The sequence below is a fragment of the Schistocerca serialis genome, chromosome 3 (assembly GCF_023864345.2).
Source record: "Schistocerca serialis cubense isolate TAMUIC-IGC-003099 chromosome 3, iqSchSeri2.2, whole genome shotgun sequence".
In the NCBI taxonomy this organism is placed as follows: domain Eukaryota; kingdom Metazoa; phylum Arthropoda; class Insecta; order Orthoptera; family Acrididae; genus Schistocerca; species Schistocerca serialis.
The window spans coordinates 461,310,346-461,326,222 of record NC_064640.1 but is presented as its reverse complement, the minus strand read 5'-3'; the positions used below and the strand labels follow the sequence as shown (position 1 = coordinate 461,326,222).

Sequence of the window (15,877 nt, the reverse complement as noted above, 5' to 3'; positions counted from 1 at the left end):
GCTTAAAGGAGCAAGTAACTATCCTGCAAATGGTGGACGTTTGTCTCTTTTATCTTGAAAGATAATGAATTAACTATGGTTTCCTGTTTAATGGAACTCTGTATATCTTTAACTCTGTTAGAAACCCTGGTGGAAAGAGGATTTCAGTCGTATGGTGTTCCTTTAGGTATGCAGTGAAACTTCGGCAAAAATAACTAGCTAATTTTCTATATATAAAATTCAAGGCATGCAGCACATCATTGTTACCAAACTCAAAAATCCGTAGAAACCAATGATGTAATCTAACACCAGTTGGTAGCTAAACTGAAAGTGAGAAGAAGGCGTATATCTTTACAGAACCACCTTTCTTTGTTAATAACGTTTTACTGTCTGTCTCTAGTGCACATAAATTTCAATAAATAATGGAAAAATTAATACAAGTACTTTAGCGTCCTGTCCCCGTCTAGATCGTTAGAGAAAAATCTCGAACTCATACTGGCCAATGATGGGGAGAGGAAATAATTTTTAACTTTTACAGTATAAATATACGGCCATATAAACCGTGCTCCTCAGAATGTGCGTGCACTCCATTAACCTCTCTGCCACCTTCTCTGTAACTGCTGCTAAGCTATTCAGTACGCCACGACTGGCGTTGAATCAAGTAATGCTGTATGTCGGCGGTGAAGGAAGGAGGAGAGACGATAAACCTAATCGCCAAACAAGAGCAAGCAATAGCCTTTTCATTTGGTGACTTCCCATGCAGAAATAACTGGAAAAGAAATAACTGGATGCTAGCCAAGAAGGGAACAGCATCACAAGGTAGATCATTACTGCTTACCGTCGAACCGCCGGAAGGGCTCTTAATGAGAATATCAAAAGTTACATAAAAAACTATCATCCCAACGAAAGCAAACAATGGAAATACAGAAAGACGAATAACAGAACTAAACTGAGAAACGAGAATTACCGATTTCTCCTTCAAATGTAGGCTATGGCTGTCATTCAGCACAGAACCATCTTGTTATAACAGTCGACACTGTTACGCAACACTCGGTAATCAAGTGAAAAAATAATAACGATTTCCTTCTTCCGTAACCGAACACTGTCCATAGTATTGAGGGCTCCAACAGTTTGCGGGAAACACTGTCATTAAAGTTCACGGAACAGGTTTTTACAAGTAGGACATCCACACAAAATGTACAAATTACTAAACGGGGGTGCTGCAATGGTAAGTAACTCTGTTGTTATTTGGAAGGAATATTAATCAGATCCCGATCCTATCACCCTCATTGAAGCTGTCTGTGTTTTCATAAATTCAGCTCATGCGAACTCTGGGCTGGCGTATTAAATATCGCTACCGATTATCCATTGAGCTAGTTCCACGTTACTAACTATCTCGTTCAGAAAGACGAAATTGAAACCTGAAATGAAAGTAAGGGAGAAGAGGGAAATTATTTGCAGAGAACTGTATCAGCATATTCGGCGACACGTGTTGCTGTTATTTCCGATTCATCCATGTTTCCATTTACTGCGTCCTCAAGAGCTGCAGCTCATGTGATAAAACCATGGTGCCATTTTTCAACAGGACAATTCTCTGCACACGTAGCACTTGTTTCTATGAACTGTCTGCCTGATGCTGAGGTACTCCCGGGCCAGCAAGACTCTCAGATCTGTTCAAAATGGTTCAAATGGCTCTGAGCACTATGGGACTCAACTGCTGAGGTCATTAGTCCCCTAGAACTTAGGACTAGTTAAACCTAACTAACCTAAGGACATCACACACATCAATGCCCGCGGCAGGATTCGAACCTGCGACCGTAGCGGTCTCGCGGTTCCAGACTGCAGCGCCAGAACCGCGCGGCCACTTCGGCCGGCCTCAGATCTGTCCCCGATAAAATACGGGTGGAATCAGCTTTGACGTTAACTTCGCTCCAGTGCTAGTATCCTGGATACCAAGGACTATAAAAACAGTTGTTCTTGGCCATCTTTCTCCGGAGAGGATACAATGACTTTGACATTTCCCAACCTAATCAGTGCACGCATCCAGGGCAGAGAGGGTGGAACGTCATAATGACATATGTGCTCATATTAGCCAGTTCGTGGTAAATTGTACTCGATTTTGTAATGACTGGAATAAATTCAAATACTCTCTGAACCCATGAAGTTTCATTTCGGTTGCTTATCCCGTTCCTGGCGCTTCACTCTTTTTGTCAGACAACGTATTTCTGCTTTGCGAGCACTTTTAAGCAGTTTCATTCGCATTATCTTTCCAATGAAACGCAAAATGCTACCGTTGAACCTATAGATTGCTGGAGTCGATACCATCGCTTACTATTTCCATAAGGATATGCATCATCTAAGCGATCCTGCTTCGGTCGCTTCCTATCGAAGATGAAAGGAGTAGATGTAGTGAGACGCTGCATAATAAAGGTAATTGCCAACGTTAGAAGTAAACCATTGTGATACGACACTGTGACGAACAGTAAACCGTGCCGTTTGGAGGTGCCGAAAAGCATCTGAACGGTTGTTGATATACGTCGTTGTTATGGTCTTCAGTCCGAAGACAGGTTTGATGCGGCCCTCCACGCTAATCTACATAAATCCATTTGACCCACACTTCCCTCAATCACCAAACTAACTATGCCTTCATGTGTTTAGTCAACTTGTGCTCTTAAATCATTTTTCCCCAATTTGATTCAGTATCTCCTCATCAGTTATTCGATCTATCCATCTAATATTCACCGTTCTTCTGTAGCACCACATTTAAAAAGCTCCTATTCTCTTCTTGTTTGAATTGTTTACTGTCCACGTTTCACTTCTGTACTACTCTACGTTCCAGCTCAAAACCTCCAGAAAAGACTCCTTAACAATTGAATTTACAATGGATGTTAACAAACCCGTTTTTCAGAAACGCTTTACATCTTACTGCCAACTGCATTTTATATCCTCTCTGTTTCGGTCATCGCCAGTTGTTTTTCTTCCTAGATAACAAAACTCGTGTACTAATATTTTAGAATCTCATCTCCTAATCTGATCCTATCACATAGCGAAGTAGCACAGTGCTTAGCCCACTGAAGTGGCAGTCAGGAGGACGACGGTTCATATCCCCGTCCGGTCATCTTGATTTAGGTTTTCCGTGGTTTCCCTAAATCCCTTAAGCCAAATGTCGGGCTGGTGCCTTTGAAACTGCAGGACTGATTTCCTTTCCTTTCATTTCCTAATCCCAGCTTGTGCTCCGTGCTCCCTTTCTAATGGAATCGATGTCGACGGGACGTCAGACTCTAATCTTCCCTCCTTCTAATTCTGTCATAATCACCTGGTTTCATTCGACTACATTCCATTACTGTTGTTTTATTTTCGCCAGTGTTCACCTTACAACTTATTTTATGCTCACTATCCATTTCGTTCAACTGCGCTTCCAGGTCGTTTTCTGTCGCTAACAGAATTACAATGTTATCGGAAAATGTCAATATTTTAATTCGTTCACTTTCTGTTTTAATTCCCTTTCTATATTGCTCCATTGTTTCTTTCAATACTTGTAGCTGTACAAATTCTGTAACATCTTGTCTCACTCCTTTTGTCAAAAATGTTGAAATATGTGAGAATTCCTAAGGGACCAAACTGCTTAGGTCATCGGTCCCTAGACTTACACACTACTTAAACTAACTTAAACTAACCTATGCTAAGAACAACACACACTCCCATCCCCGAGGGAGGACCCGAACCCCGTGCGGGAGGGGCCGCGCAGTTCATGACATGACGCCTCAAACCGCGCGGCCACTCCGCACGGCCTTCTTTTATCAACTACTGCTTCCACTTCACGTTCTTCTACTCTTGTAATTGAAGTCTGGTTGCTGTACATATTGCATATAATATTTCACTCCCTGTATTCTACACCTACTACCTTCAGTATTTGAAATAGTGTATTCCAGTCAAAATCGTCAAAAGCTTTCTCTAAATCTACAAATGCTATAAACTCAGGGTTTCCTTTCTTCAACTCATCTAAGATAATTCGTAATCAACGTCCTGACTTATAAAAACAGTAAACTGGTGTAATATCTGCTTAGGGTAATACTGTCGGATGTTTTCCAGCTGAACATAGCGAGCAATTCTGGATACCATTTGTCAGGACGAAGAGCAGGTGACCATGTTCATAACATTACCATTATTGTGCACATGCAGCGATGGCCTGGGTGCGTACGATGGCTGGTGCCAGACATATCGCTGAGCATATCTGAAGTACTCATTAGAATTTTCCTTGATCCAATGGATCCATCATCCTGCAAAGCTTTCTCCCACAGAGCTGTTCGCGTTGCTGAGAGACTGGATAATGAAGACATCGCTTGATTGCAGTAGCTAGCTTATCCGTAGGACCTGAGTACTTTTGCCGTCTCCTCAGAGCCTTCAGGATGTACCATTAGCACTGAGGACAGAATAGTGCACTATACCTGCGGAACTTCTGAATAACATTCTGGGGAGTTTCCCAGTGAGATACAAATAGCTCAGTGTTCCCTTGATGGGCATATGGGCATGCTCCTCATTGTTTTATTGCCCTACTAGCGGTGGGTTCCATTTCTTTTTAGCCCGGTGCCACCAAAGGTGCAGAGTAGGTGTCGTTGAAATATGGCTTTTCTTCCGACTTTTTATTCTTTCCAAACAGTAGCACCTTCCTTTGAGGTACCACTCATAGTCCTCACTCAGCCAGAAAATTATCTTCGGACAATTTGGCTCTCTCCAAATCTCTGAGATTCTCGTTAGGGCCCCCAGCTATACTTCATCTTCAAAACGCGATAAGATGAGGTCTCTCTATCAATCTACCTAAGTTTCTTAGGTCTTCTGACTAGGCGCTACAATCTGGAACTGTGTGACCTCTACGGTCGCAGGTTCGAATCCTGTCTCGGGCATGGACGTGTGTGATGTCCTTAGGTTAGTTAGGTTTAAGTAGTTCTAAGTTCTAGGGGACTGATGACCTCCGAAGTTAAGTCCCATAGTGCTCAGAGCCATTTGAACCATTTTCTTCTGACTACTTCAATCTCGAAACTTTGCAGCTCGTTCACTAAATCGAAGACAGCAGCAGTAGATTATCAACAAAAGAATAGTTGGATGATAAATCCTACCCTTATTTTTCCATGCACATCTTTATATGAACCTTCAGACAAAAGAAAGAGATATCCCTTTACAGAGCAGTTATCCGAATGGGGCGGAAATCGGTAGATACATGTACATGTACGGACAAACAAATGAGTACAATTACAGAAAAATTCAGTGATTTATTCAAAAGCTCAGTAGGAAGACCTTCACAAATTCAGAACGTAAATAACCGGTTGGTCCACTTCCGTCCCTTATACAAGCAGTTTGGCAGAGTTGTTGGACGTCCTCCTGAGGGATATCTTGCCAAATTCTGTCAAATTTCGCATTAGATCTTCAGAATTCCGAGGTGATTGGAGGGCCCTGCTCATAATGCTTCAAACGTTCTCAATTGGCGGCTACCATGCTGGTGAAGATACTGTTTGGTAAGCACTAAGACAAGCAGTAGAAATTCTAGCCGATTGCGGCCTGACATGATCTTGTTGAAAAGTGAGTCCAGGATGGAGCGCAATGAAGGGCAACAAAACAGAGTGTAGAATATCGTCGACGTATCACTGTGTTTTAAGGGCTCCGCGGATGACAACCGTAGGGGTCCTGCCATGAAAAGAAATGGCTCCCCAAAACATGACTCATGGTTGTCTACTCTTATGGCTGACGACAGTCAGTTTGGTATATCGCCGCGGTCCGGTGCGTCTCCAGGCATTTTGGTTACCGAGGCTCAGTTCGAGCCAGCCGGTGTGGCCGAGCGGTTCTAGGCGCTTCAGTCCGGAACCGCGCGACCGCTACGGTCGCAGGTTCCAATCCCGCCTCGGGCATGGATATGTGTGATGTCCTTAGGTTAGTTAGGTTTAAGTAGTTCTAAGTTCTAGGGGACTGATGACTTCAGATATTAAGTCCCATAGTGTTCAGAGCCGTTTGAACCATTTTGAGCTCAGTTCGAAACTGGACTCATCACTGAAGATAATTCTACTCCTGTCAATGTTTCAGACTGAAGACGTGTCTAGAAACACCCTACATAGCTCTTGGGTACCAACGTGATTGCCGCCGGCCGTAAGGGTCGACAAGCAGGAGTGATGGTTTGGGGTGCCTTTTCATTTCATAGCAGGACCCCTTTGGTTATCACCCGCGGCACCCTTACAGCACAGCGATACGTCGACGATATTCTACGCCCCATTTTGTGGCCCTTCATGGCAAGACTCACTGGGCTAACATCTCAGCAATATAACGCCCATCCACACATTGTAAGAGTTTCTACAGCTTGTCTTCGTGCTTGCCAAACCCTGCCCTGGCCAGCTAGGTCGCCGGACTTCTCCCCATTGAGAACGTTTGGCACATTGTGGGCAGAGCCCTCCAACCATCTCGAGATTTTGACGATCTAACTCGCCAACTGGACAGAACTTGGTGCGATATTTCTCAGGAGGATATCCAACAACTCTGTCAATCACTGCCAAGACTAACTATTATTTTCCTATGAGCCAGAAATCGGTCAATTCGTTATTGATATGTTCAATTTGTAAAGCTCTTTCTCTTGAATAAATCATCCAATTTTTCTGAAACGTTAACCATTTGTTTGCTTGTACATGTAATTCACATCTACCAAATTCCGTCCCATTCGGATAATTCCTTCGTTATGGGTTGAGTTTTCTGCCTTAGAGTGTGTGTTCTACATACTTCTTACACATGGTTTTTGTTTTTAATTTGAACTTACTAAATATCTAGAGTAATACAAATCGTACGAAAAAAATGTTCCAGATGGAACGTTAATATTTTCAAGGGGGACATCGGTTTCTTCTATTAAAAACTGGCTCATTTGATTCTGCTTGCAATTTTCGATACAAACGTAAACGGTTTTGTTCTAAACAGCTGATATTGTTGCTGAAATTTTAATTTTATTTTCAGAATTTGATTGTACAGTAAAACTTTTACATTTAGACATTTAAAGGTCTGACAAATAAGCTACTTTTCACTTAATGTAGATTTTTTTTCCTGCCAGGCTTGTTTAGTTTCATTACAACACCATCAAGGTGATTGATTTCGTTTAGTCCAAACGAAACTCACCATTTCGAGCCATCTACCACGAACGAAAAAAAAAAACTGTTTCGTATAAAACCTAGGTATTTTTTTGGCGCACCTTAATAAAGAAAGATGGCTTCCCATTTGAAAGAAAAAATCTGATCCCTATGCAGGGTAGAGTGTTGAGTGGTTGGCCAATTTTATCGCATATATATATATATATATATATATATATATATATATATATATATATGCGCTCTCAGCAAATCACTGATCATCGTAGTCTACCACGTCGATACCACCTCACTCTCCCAACACATCTCCACAGCCTCCACAGCTCCCAACGAAATTAAATCGCTTTCCTTTACCCGAGCATGAAATCCGATCCACCGTGATATATACCCATCCAATAAGATCCAGGAGAACTCTACCACGCACCCATTGTCAGGGCTCCCTTACCCTCCAATCCTCTCTATAACCTTCCTAAGTCTTGGCTCGGAGCCATATCCCTATCCACTCTTCCCTCATTCCTCCTCCAAACATCCACCATCAAAACTCCCTTCTATGCACTACCTTTAAATGCTACATTCCCATGATACCCTTATTCTTGGCACTCTATATCCACTCGTCTCTTCACGCAACTATGTCTCTATTTTAATCAGTGAACACATCGTCCTTTCCGTTTTCATTTATGCAACCATCGATCTGTTTTTATATATTCGTGTGCAACACTCATTTTCGATTCATCTGTGCCTATGTTTTAATTAATCACCAAGTCAACCTTTTATATTTTTAAATATGCAACTGACGATTTGTCTTTTTATTGCACAAAACGTTCAATCTTGTCAACCGCCAAGCCCAGCTTGAAAAAACCTCTCAGTAATGCAGCTGCCTTAAATTTTACAAGACTGACTGTTCCATTTACTCATGTGTCTGTAGCTCCAAACTGACCTGTGGTCTGTTCCCACAGAGAATGAATGAGATTTTCTTTATTTATTGTTGAGTTTTGGCACGAGCGAATGTGTTTGGCAGATGATCGTGGAAGAAGCGCTGTGCGCACGCTCTGTCAAGAAGCCGCCAACTGAGGAGGCTTGTCTGCTGCCTTGCCCATTTGACTGCGTGCTGTCGCCCTGGTCCAGTTGGTCGCCTTGCTCCCACAGTTGCACGTCGCCCGAAAAACTCGCCCTGCGCCAGCGCAACCGCACAGTCATCGCGCCACCAGGAGTCGGTAAGTGCGAGCAGCGTCTAAACCCCCTACTACTGTTGAGCAATAACTGTAAGGAATTGCGTAGAATAATTATCTACGTTGCCTATTATGTGTAACCACATTTGTTGCAATGACGTGAATATTTCGACAGCAGCTGTCGTAGAAAACAAAAACATAAATCATTTCAACGTATCTTGTTAAGGGGCTCCGGAAAGGGTCAAAATCATGAAAAGTTCAATTTTTACTTTTTTGCGTTTTTTGAATCTGCAGACTATTACCTTTTAATAGATATATAATTTATTCAATTCTGAAGACTACAACTATTTTTAAATTTTTTTGAAATGTGTTCTACATGGGCGTGACCCACTGTGGCGCTGTTAAACTGCTGTCAAATGGTGTTATTATTAACGTCCGTGTTCATCAGGTACATTTTAGTGATGTGAGATAAAGTATGTGTTGTGGCTAACCTGTGATGGTTCAATATATATCGCTGGTGTGATTGTCGATTGTTTCATGTTTATTTACTCTGTCGTTATCTCGAAAATATTCGTAATTAATTTGTTTCTTGAGTCTCTGTTTTGTTGAAGTATAATAATGAGTAAAAGTAAAGTTATTAGAAATCCTCTGAAGGCTTTTAAGAAAAGGAGAAATGTTGGAAAACCAAAGGTATTTGTTATTACTGTAAACAATAAAGACGACAACCAAGTGAGTGAACCTAACCTCTCAAGTACACCTGCCCATAGCAGTCAAAGTGGGAAAGAAAATACTTCACAGAAGAAGCTTGGTGCAATGAGTGAAAACTATGAATGTTTTATGGGCGAATCGGATGTGAATGAAATATTTGATATGTCGGTTCTCAAAGGAATTTTTTTCAAACTGTGTAAAATGTATTCATTGTAGTGAAGTTGGTCTGGAACTCTCCATAATAAAGCACGTAGGACTTGCTAGTGAAATACAACTGAAATGTGATAAGTGTTCATACATGACCACCTTTTGGAACAGTGTTGCAGTAACTGCAACTGAAGAAAATGGTAGTAAAATCTACGAACACAACATTAGATTTGTTTATTCCTTGCGTTCAGTTGGTAAGGGTGCTACTGCAGGTGCAATTTTCTGTGGCATCATGAATCTTCCAAATCCCCCAACCAAGTTTACGACCTATAATAAATTAATAGGGTCTAAAGTAGAAGATGTCTGTATAGAATCTATGAAGAACGCTGTGGAAGAGGCAGTAATGGAAAATAATGGTAACAGAGATTTGACTGCAGCGTTCGATGGTACCTGGTATAAACGGGGACACACATCTCTTCATGGTGTAGTATCTGCCACCAGTATGTATACAGGGAAAGTTTTAGATGTAGCAGTAATATCAAAGTATTGTAGATGTCCACAAAAATATAAAGGTACACATGAAAATAATTGCAAAGCTAACTATAGTGGCAGTAGTGGAGGAATGAAAGTGGCTGGTGTTGCCAGTATATTCCAGCGTTCTAAGGCGTGTGATAAAGTGCGATATGTTAATTACCTTGGTGACGGTGATTCTAAACGTTTCAAACATGTTCAAGGACTGAAGCCCTATGGTGATGATGTTGTAGTGCAGAAATTTGAGTGTATTGGACACTTACAGAAGCGAATGGGAACAAGACTTCGGCGACTGAAAGCTTCGTACAAAAAACAAAAACTCAGTGATGGTAAAGGGTTGGATGGGAAGGGAAGGTTAACTGACAGTGTAATTGACAAAATACAGAACTATTATGGAATTGCTATTAGGAAAAATACACAAAGTGTCGACGAAATGAAGAAGGCTGTTTGGGCTCTTTTTTTTTCATACTTCTTCAACCGATGAAAATCCCCAACATAGCTTGTGTCCCAAAGAAGAAGACAGTAGGTGTAAATATAACAAAGGATTGCTAACTGGTGAAGTGTACACTCATAAGCATAGTCTGCCTCATCCAATAATGGAGGTGATAAAACCTATTTTCAGAGACTTAGCAGCACCTGAACTGTTGAAAAAGTGTATTCACGGAAAAACTCAAAACCCCAATGAAAGTGTAAATAGTGTTATATGGTCGAGAATCCCCAAGACTGTATTTGTTGGAATAGAAACACTTCACTTTGGTGTGTATGATGCTGTTGCGACTTTCAATTATGGCAACATTGTAAGGTGCAAGGTATTTAGAAATATGGGAATGAAGATAGGTTCTAACATGGTACGAGCGATGCTTGCTTTAGACAGGGAACGCCTTCGGGCTGCAGACAGGGCTGTAAAGAGTCTAGAAACACAAGCAAGAGTAAACAGGAGGAGGAACAAGAGGAAGCTGGAGGAGGAGTTTGCAGAGGATGAAGAAAATCCGTCCTATGGACCTGGAATGCACTAAAAAGTTAATCCATTCTTTGTCGCTCGATTCCCAAAACTTTTATTTTCTCATACTAATTACTTGTTTTTTAAGGATCTTCGAAACATATTTGTTTCAAACTTTCAGTAAATGTTACACAGTACCTTCTGCATAATTTAACACAGCCTTTTTCCAAAAAACTGTATATTTTTGAATATATAAATAAAAAATTGCAAAAAAATTTTGTGAATTTTCATTACAATTGAAAAAAAATCATCTTTAATAACTGAACTAAAATTTTGTGAAATCCCTGTGTTAAGTTGTAGCCCATATTCCAATAAATAATCTGTAAAAGTTCAACTTCCTACCTCAAATACTTTGTGAGGAAAGATGTAATTTATAAGCGTTATTTTAACATTGCAAGTGTAGGGCGTTCCGGAGCCCCTTAAGGCGTCATTGTCCAGGGACAACTAAGTTCCATTCAGATACTCCGAAAATGATATCCGTGCTTGCTACGAAATGATTGAAATACTTTTCTTAGAACTTCACAGTTTTTACTACAAACTTTTTTGCCGTAAGCGTAAAATCCCCTACACTTTCATATAAACTTGCCAAAATCCTGATATAGTTACATTAACAGCAAATACTGCTCGTAACAGGTCCATTACATTGCCACCAGTCTGAAACTTAACCACTGCTCGGAAAAACTCTCTCCGCTACGCCTGACGCCTACGAACTACAAAAGACAATAATGTATCAAAGACAACTTTCAAAAATGTTATATAGATATTAGAATGCAAACTACATGGGTTGGATAGAAAGTAGTGGCAACACTGCTGTAATATAAAGGAAGTGCGTCACATAGCTTGCCAGCTGTCTGTAGCTGATAGCAGGTGGTCGGCTGAAGTACTAATGTGAGCAGGGACAGCAGCGTTTGAGTCAATGGCAGTGTGTACTATCTGAAAGTACGGGAGACCAGTTCAAGCGCCCTAAGGCGTGTTTAGGAAACACGAAGAATGTGCTCGGATCAAGACTGAATTAGCACGTAGTCGGAGCTTTTAGCAATGCTTCTTTCTGGCACTGCATCCCATCAACCTTCAGCACAATGTACGATGCCAAACGTCGAACCCCGTGCAGTAGCTCCTGCATGCGTGGGGATAGGAGATACCGGAACATCCACCGTATTCACCCGATACTAGTCCGTGCGATTACGAGCTGTTCACCAAATGAAGGAACGCCTTCCTCGCACGTCCTACAACACCAGAGAAGACATCATCCTTGCGAGACATCGATTGAAATGGATGCGCTGACGGTGTAGGACGCCTTTTATCTGTGTGGGGGAAGGAGATAGAGATGCGGGGCAATTGTGTTGAGGTCAGTACGGGGAATGTCTGTCAATTAAATACGGTATGAATTATAACCGTGTTGCCACTACTTTTTATCCAACCCATTTTTGTAATAATTGTTTTGATACCGGTACATTAAAAAGAAGACATTCATGCGTCATTGCAGAATATAATTTGTATTAATATTTATAATTATTATTTTAACTGATTCTGTTTTCATTGAATGTAAGGATCCCTGGATGACTAACATTTCTGGAATTACCGTAATTATGCGCACAATTGTCAGATAAATTTGAAATCGGGCAAAGGACGTCAAACAAGGGTCGTTACAAGCGCCTGTTTCATCAACGACAATCCCGGTTAGCGTTAACAACTTTCATTTACGTGCAAGAGGGAGCATTTGTTCGAGACAAGTCAAACTACAGAGTTGCGCTTTATTTTCAAACCACCTGAGATATTCAGTACTTCAGAAAAATAATAAATAGATCAAAGATGTTATAAGCCAAAGCTACGTTTCCTGTCTTTTTCTCTTATTTCCTGGAATAAAATGCTGTCCCAAGTTACTGGAAATTTAATTTTTCAGTTGGCTGAAGTCTATCCGGGAATTGCAAGTTTTGCTGAAGTTTCCTAAATTTAGAATATCCGAAAGGATGAACGTTTCCCCCCGATATCACCTAGAACGTAATTTCCACTTACCTACGCTTTCATTTGAGCTCGATTGCTTTTTATATTGGTGTAACGTGTTCTTTTTCTGTCTTCTGTTTAATATCACCACATTCTAGTTGCTTCATTATGAACACGTAACGTCCAGTTCCGCTGCAGTTCCGCCCTCGCTACTCTTCTATTCCCTCCCCCCTCCCCTCCCCCCACCCACTCCATTCTCCGAGCCATTAATTTCAGTTTCGTACTTCCTTCTTTGAGCGCCACATTTGTTGCATTACTTAATATTTTCTACTCTTAGGTTTAAACGTGTTCTCTTTTACTAATAAATTTATTTCTTTGTTTTTTCCACTTATACAGTAATGAACCTGCCAAAGCTCTTTCGATTATTTCGGTTCCATGACCACCGAGAACGTTAGAGGCTCACCATCTCTACTCAATCTGTCGACATCCCTTTTCTTTGCACTACGTACTAAAATTCAGCCTCCAATTAATGTTTGCTAAACAGTGATCTGCTTCAGTATCCGGAACAGGGCACATTTCTTACACAACGATAGCTATGTTACCATCCAAGCATAAAACGAATATCTCCCATGGAAAACTATATTTTCATTGCGTTCTGTGTTCTTTGTCAGTTCCTGTATTTTTTTCTCTTCTTGTTTTTCTTTGTCCTCGTACTCAGACAAATAAGGTGACGCAGTATTGAACACTGACTTAAATTTGTGAAGAGCATGAAGATTCAGGTTCCTTGTGATTCCCTAAAACACTTCATGCAAAGGCAGTTGTGGTTTCTGTGAAAGGGACGCTGCCGATTTTCTCCGGTCTTTGCCCATTCCGAAATTGAAATTCACATTTAGTGATATCGTCGTCGATTGGGAGGCAACTATTGCTTTTCTTTTAGTTTTCATTGTCTTTTAGTAGACTCAACTTTGAGGCGGGTTGTTAGAATGCATCTTTGTTTTTTTTTTTACCTCTGTTCCACTCCAAACCATTGTCCTAGTGTCGTTCCGTAGTCAGTAAAAATACTATCTAACTGTCCGTAGCAGTCGCTGTTCTCTTTTCCTCAGACCTACCTTGAAAGTGTATTACAGCTTATCAGACGGCAACCAAATAATATTTTCTTCGCTTCACCATTGGCTTTAACTTATCCCAATTGACCTCTCTGGTCTTCACGCAAATTGAGACAATTTGTACTGCTGCATAGAATGGTACCTATGTATTTTATGATCTTGTGAATTTTTTGTTTCCAGTCCTGGTGGGGATATTTTCCAGGAAGGTCCATCAATATTTCGCCATCATCAAAGACAGACTTTAGCACCTCTTGAAAAACATACCTCTTGGCGTCTCCGCAACTTAAAATGAGTATTATTGTAAACGTTGATCAAGAATTCGACGAACGTGCCTGTGTAAGTTTGACACTAAACGGCTATAAGGGCTACTACGTTTCACTCTACGCTTTTTATTCATAAGCATTGTGTATCTGGAGCTCCGATTAGTAAATTGCCATACTTCTGCATGGCATTTCTCATCTCCTTCAGGACAATGTTACAAAACTATTTTAGGGACCTGAAGCATTTCGAAAGAATTCCAGGTGCTTTTAAATGAGGAGTAAATATGAATTTCATATTTTTCAGGTTTAATTTTCTAAGACGGATTGTGATTAATTATTTTCCTCCATTGTACCTGAAGTGTGCTAGATTTCGTCTAATTTTTTAGTCAATGGACCTACATTCCACTTCTTCCCATAAAGATCGATTGGTTTTCAGGATCCGGCTTTGAGCAAGCCAATCAAGCAAATCCAATTGTTTTTCTTCGACCCGTCATCAGGATGTTTTTCTTTGTGTATAGGAACATGATAATGATCGCTCGGAAACATCAAATTTCAAGCTATTATGACCGTTTACATAGCGGGAAAAGTACATTGTTGTCTAAAACTTTATGTACAACTATGTTTATTCTCCTGTCAATCAAAATTAATGATGCGAAAACAAAGCAGGCAAAACAATCCTTTATTATTACAAAACCTTAAATGAAATTTACCGTAACTGCAACACCATCGAACAAGTACCATTTGTGGAACATGCTTCAAGTGCACGCACGGTAATGCCCGAGTCATATCATGTACCACGAGTGGCTGCTCCATTACCCTCCTCCCATTACTACTCAGACCAAGGACAGCATATTTTACATTATTTAAGAGTAGTGTTAAAAGTACCTCATGCCATTAGAAAAACTGTAGCTGCTTCACTGTCTCTGTAGAGAGATAGTTACTCTTACTTGTACAAATGAACGCGCACCAAATTGGCTTGCAACAGAAGTACGTGAGCCAGAACTGGATCGAGACTGCACGCCTTTTTAAGGATGGTTGGTGTGGTGTTTGTGCGGTTCTCCAGAACTGACGACTGCGAAAACAGGATGGTAAACCGATCTAGAAGATTAAAATCATTAGTAAGATAGCCCACCAGTATAGAACTCTGATACATGGCGGGACAAAAGTTGGAAAAAACGAAGAAATAGGAGTAGGCTGAGACAGTTTCAAGAAGGAATTTTTCACTATACAGCGGAATGTGCGGTATTTAGAGACCACATAGCAGATGTATACTACATGAAGGAACAAGAGTCGAACCCGGTGCAGGTTCAGCAAGTAGAGTTTCTCTGAAGTTTTCAGAGTAGGAGAGAGCTACTGCCAGAATAGAAACTACGAAGGCGGGTCATTAATCGTGGTTGGACAGCTAAATTGGTAACAGCATCACTCGCTAAAGATAATGTTCGAGTTTTGCCTGGCACACATCATAGTATTTGCCCCCTCGTTTCAGTATCCTCGAACGAGTATGAAATGTTAGAGGTGTCATAGGTGATCTTCAGTGCAGATAGTTATTTATAGTTGACTTGAGACGCGTCGGCCACAAACGTGACAGGTCTTGTTACTTAAGACGCATTAAGCACCTCAACACGACAAAAGGCGAAGTAAATCAATATATTTGCAGACATGAAGAATATTTTGTAGAATTGAAGGCATGTCCCCATTCCTTTCGTAATATGATTATGGTTCAAATGGCTCTGAGCACTATGGGACTTAACTTCTGAGGTCATCAGTCTCCCAGAACTTAGAACTACTTAAACCTAACTAATCTAAGGACATCACACACATCCATGCCCGAGACAGGATTCGAACCTGCGACCGTAGCGGTCGCGCGGTTCCAGACTGTAGCGCCTAGAACCGCTCGGCCATAATATGATTATGGTTA

At 40.9% G+C, this 15,877-nt stretch overlaps 1 protein-coding gene across 7 annotated transcripts in view; it reads left to right on the top strand.

Moving 5' to 3' along the window:
• The window catches only part of LOC126470365 (thrombospondin type-1 domain-containing protein 7A-like), a 1,214,159-nt gene that overhangs the window by 925,560 nt on the left and 272,722 nt on the right, over positions 1-15,877 (top strand). For all 7 annotated transcript variants that reach the window (XM_050098173.1, XM_050098171.1, XM_050098172.1 and 4 more), the window contains one exon: positions 8,113-8,308. In XM_050098173.1, the coding sequence (XP_049954130.1) occupies positions 8,113-8,308 (196 nt within the window). The remainder of the gene's footprint in view (positions 1-8,112; positions 8,309-15,877) is intronic.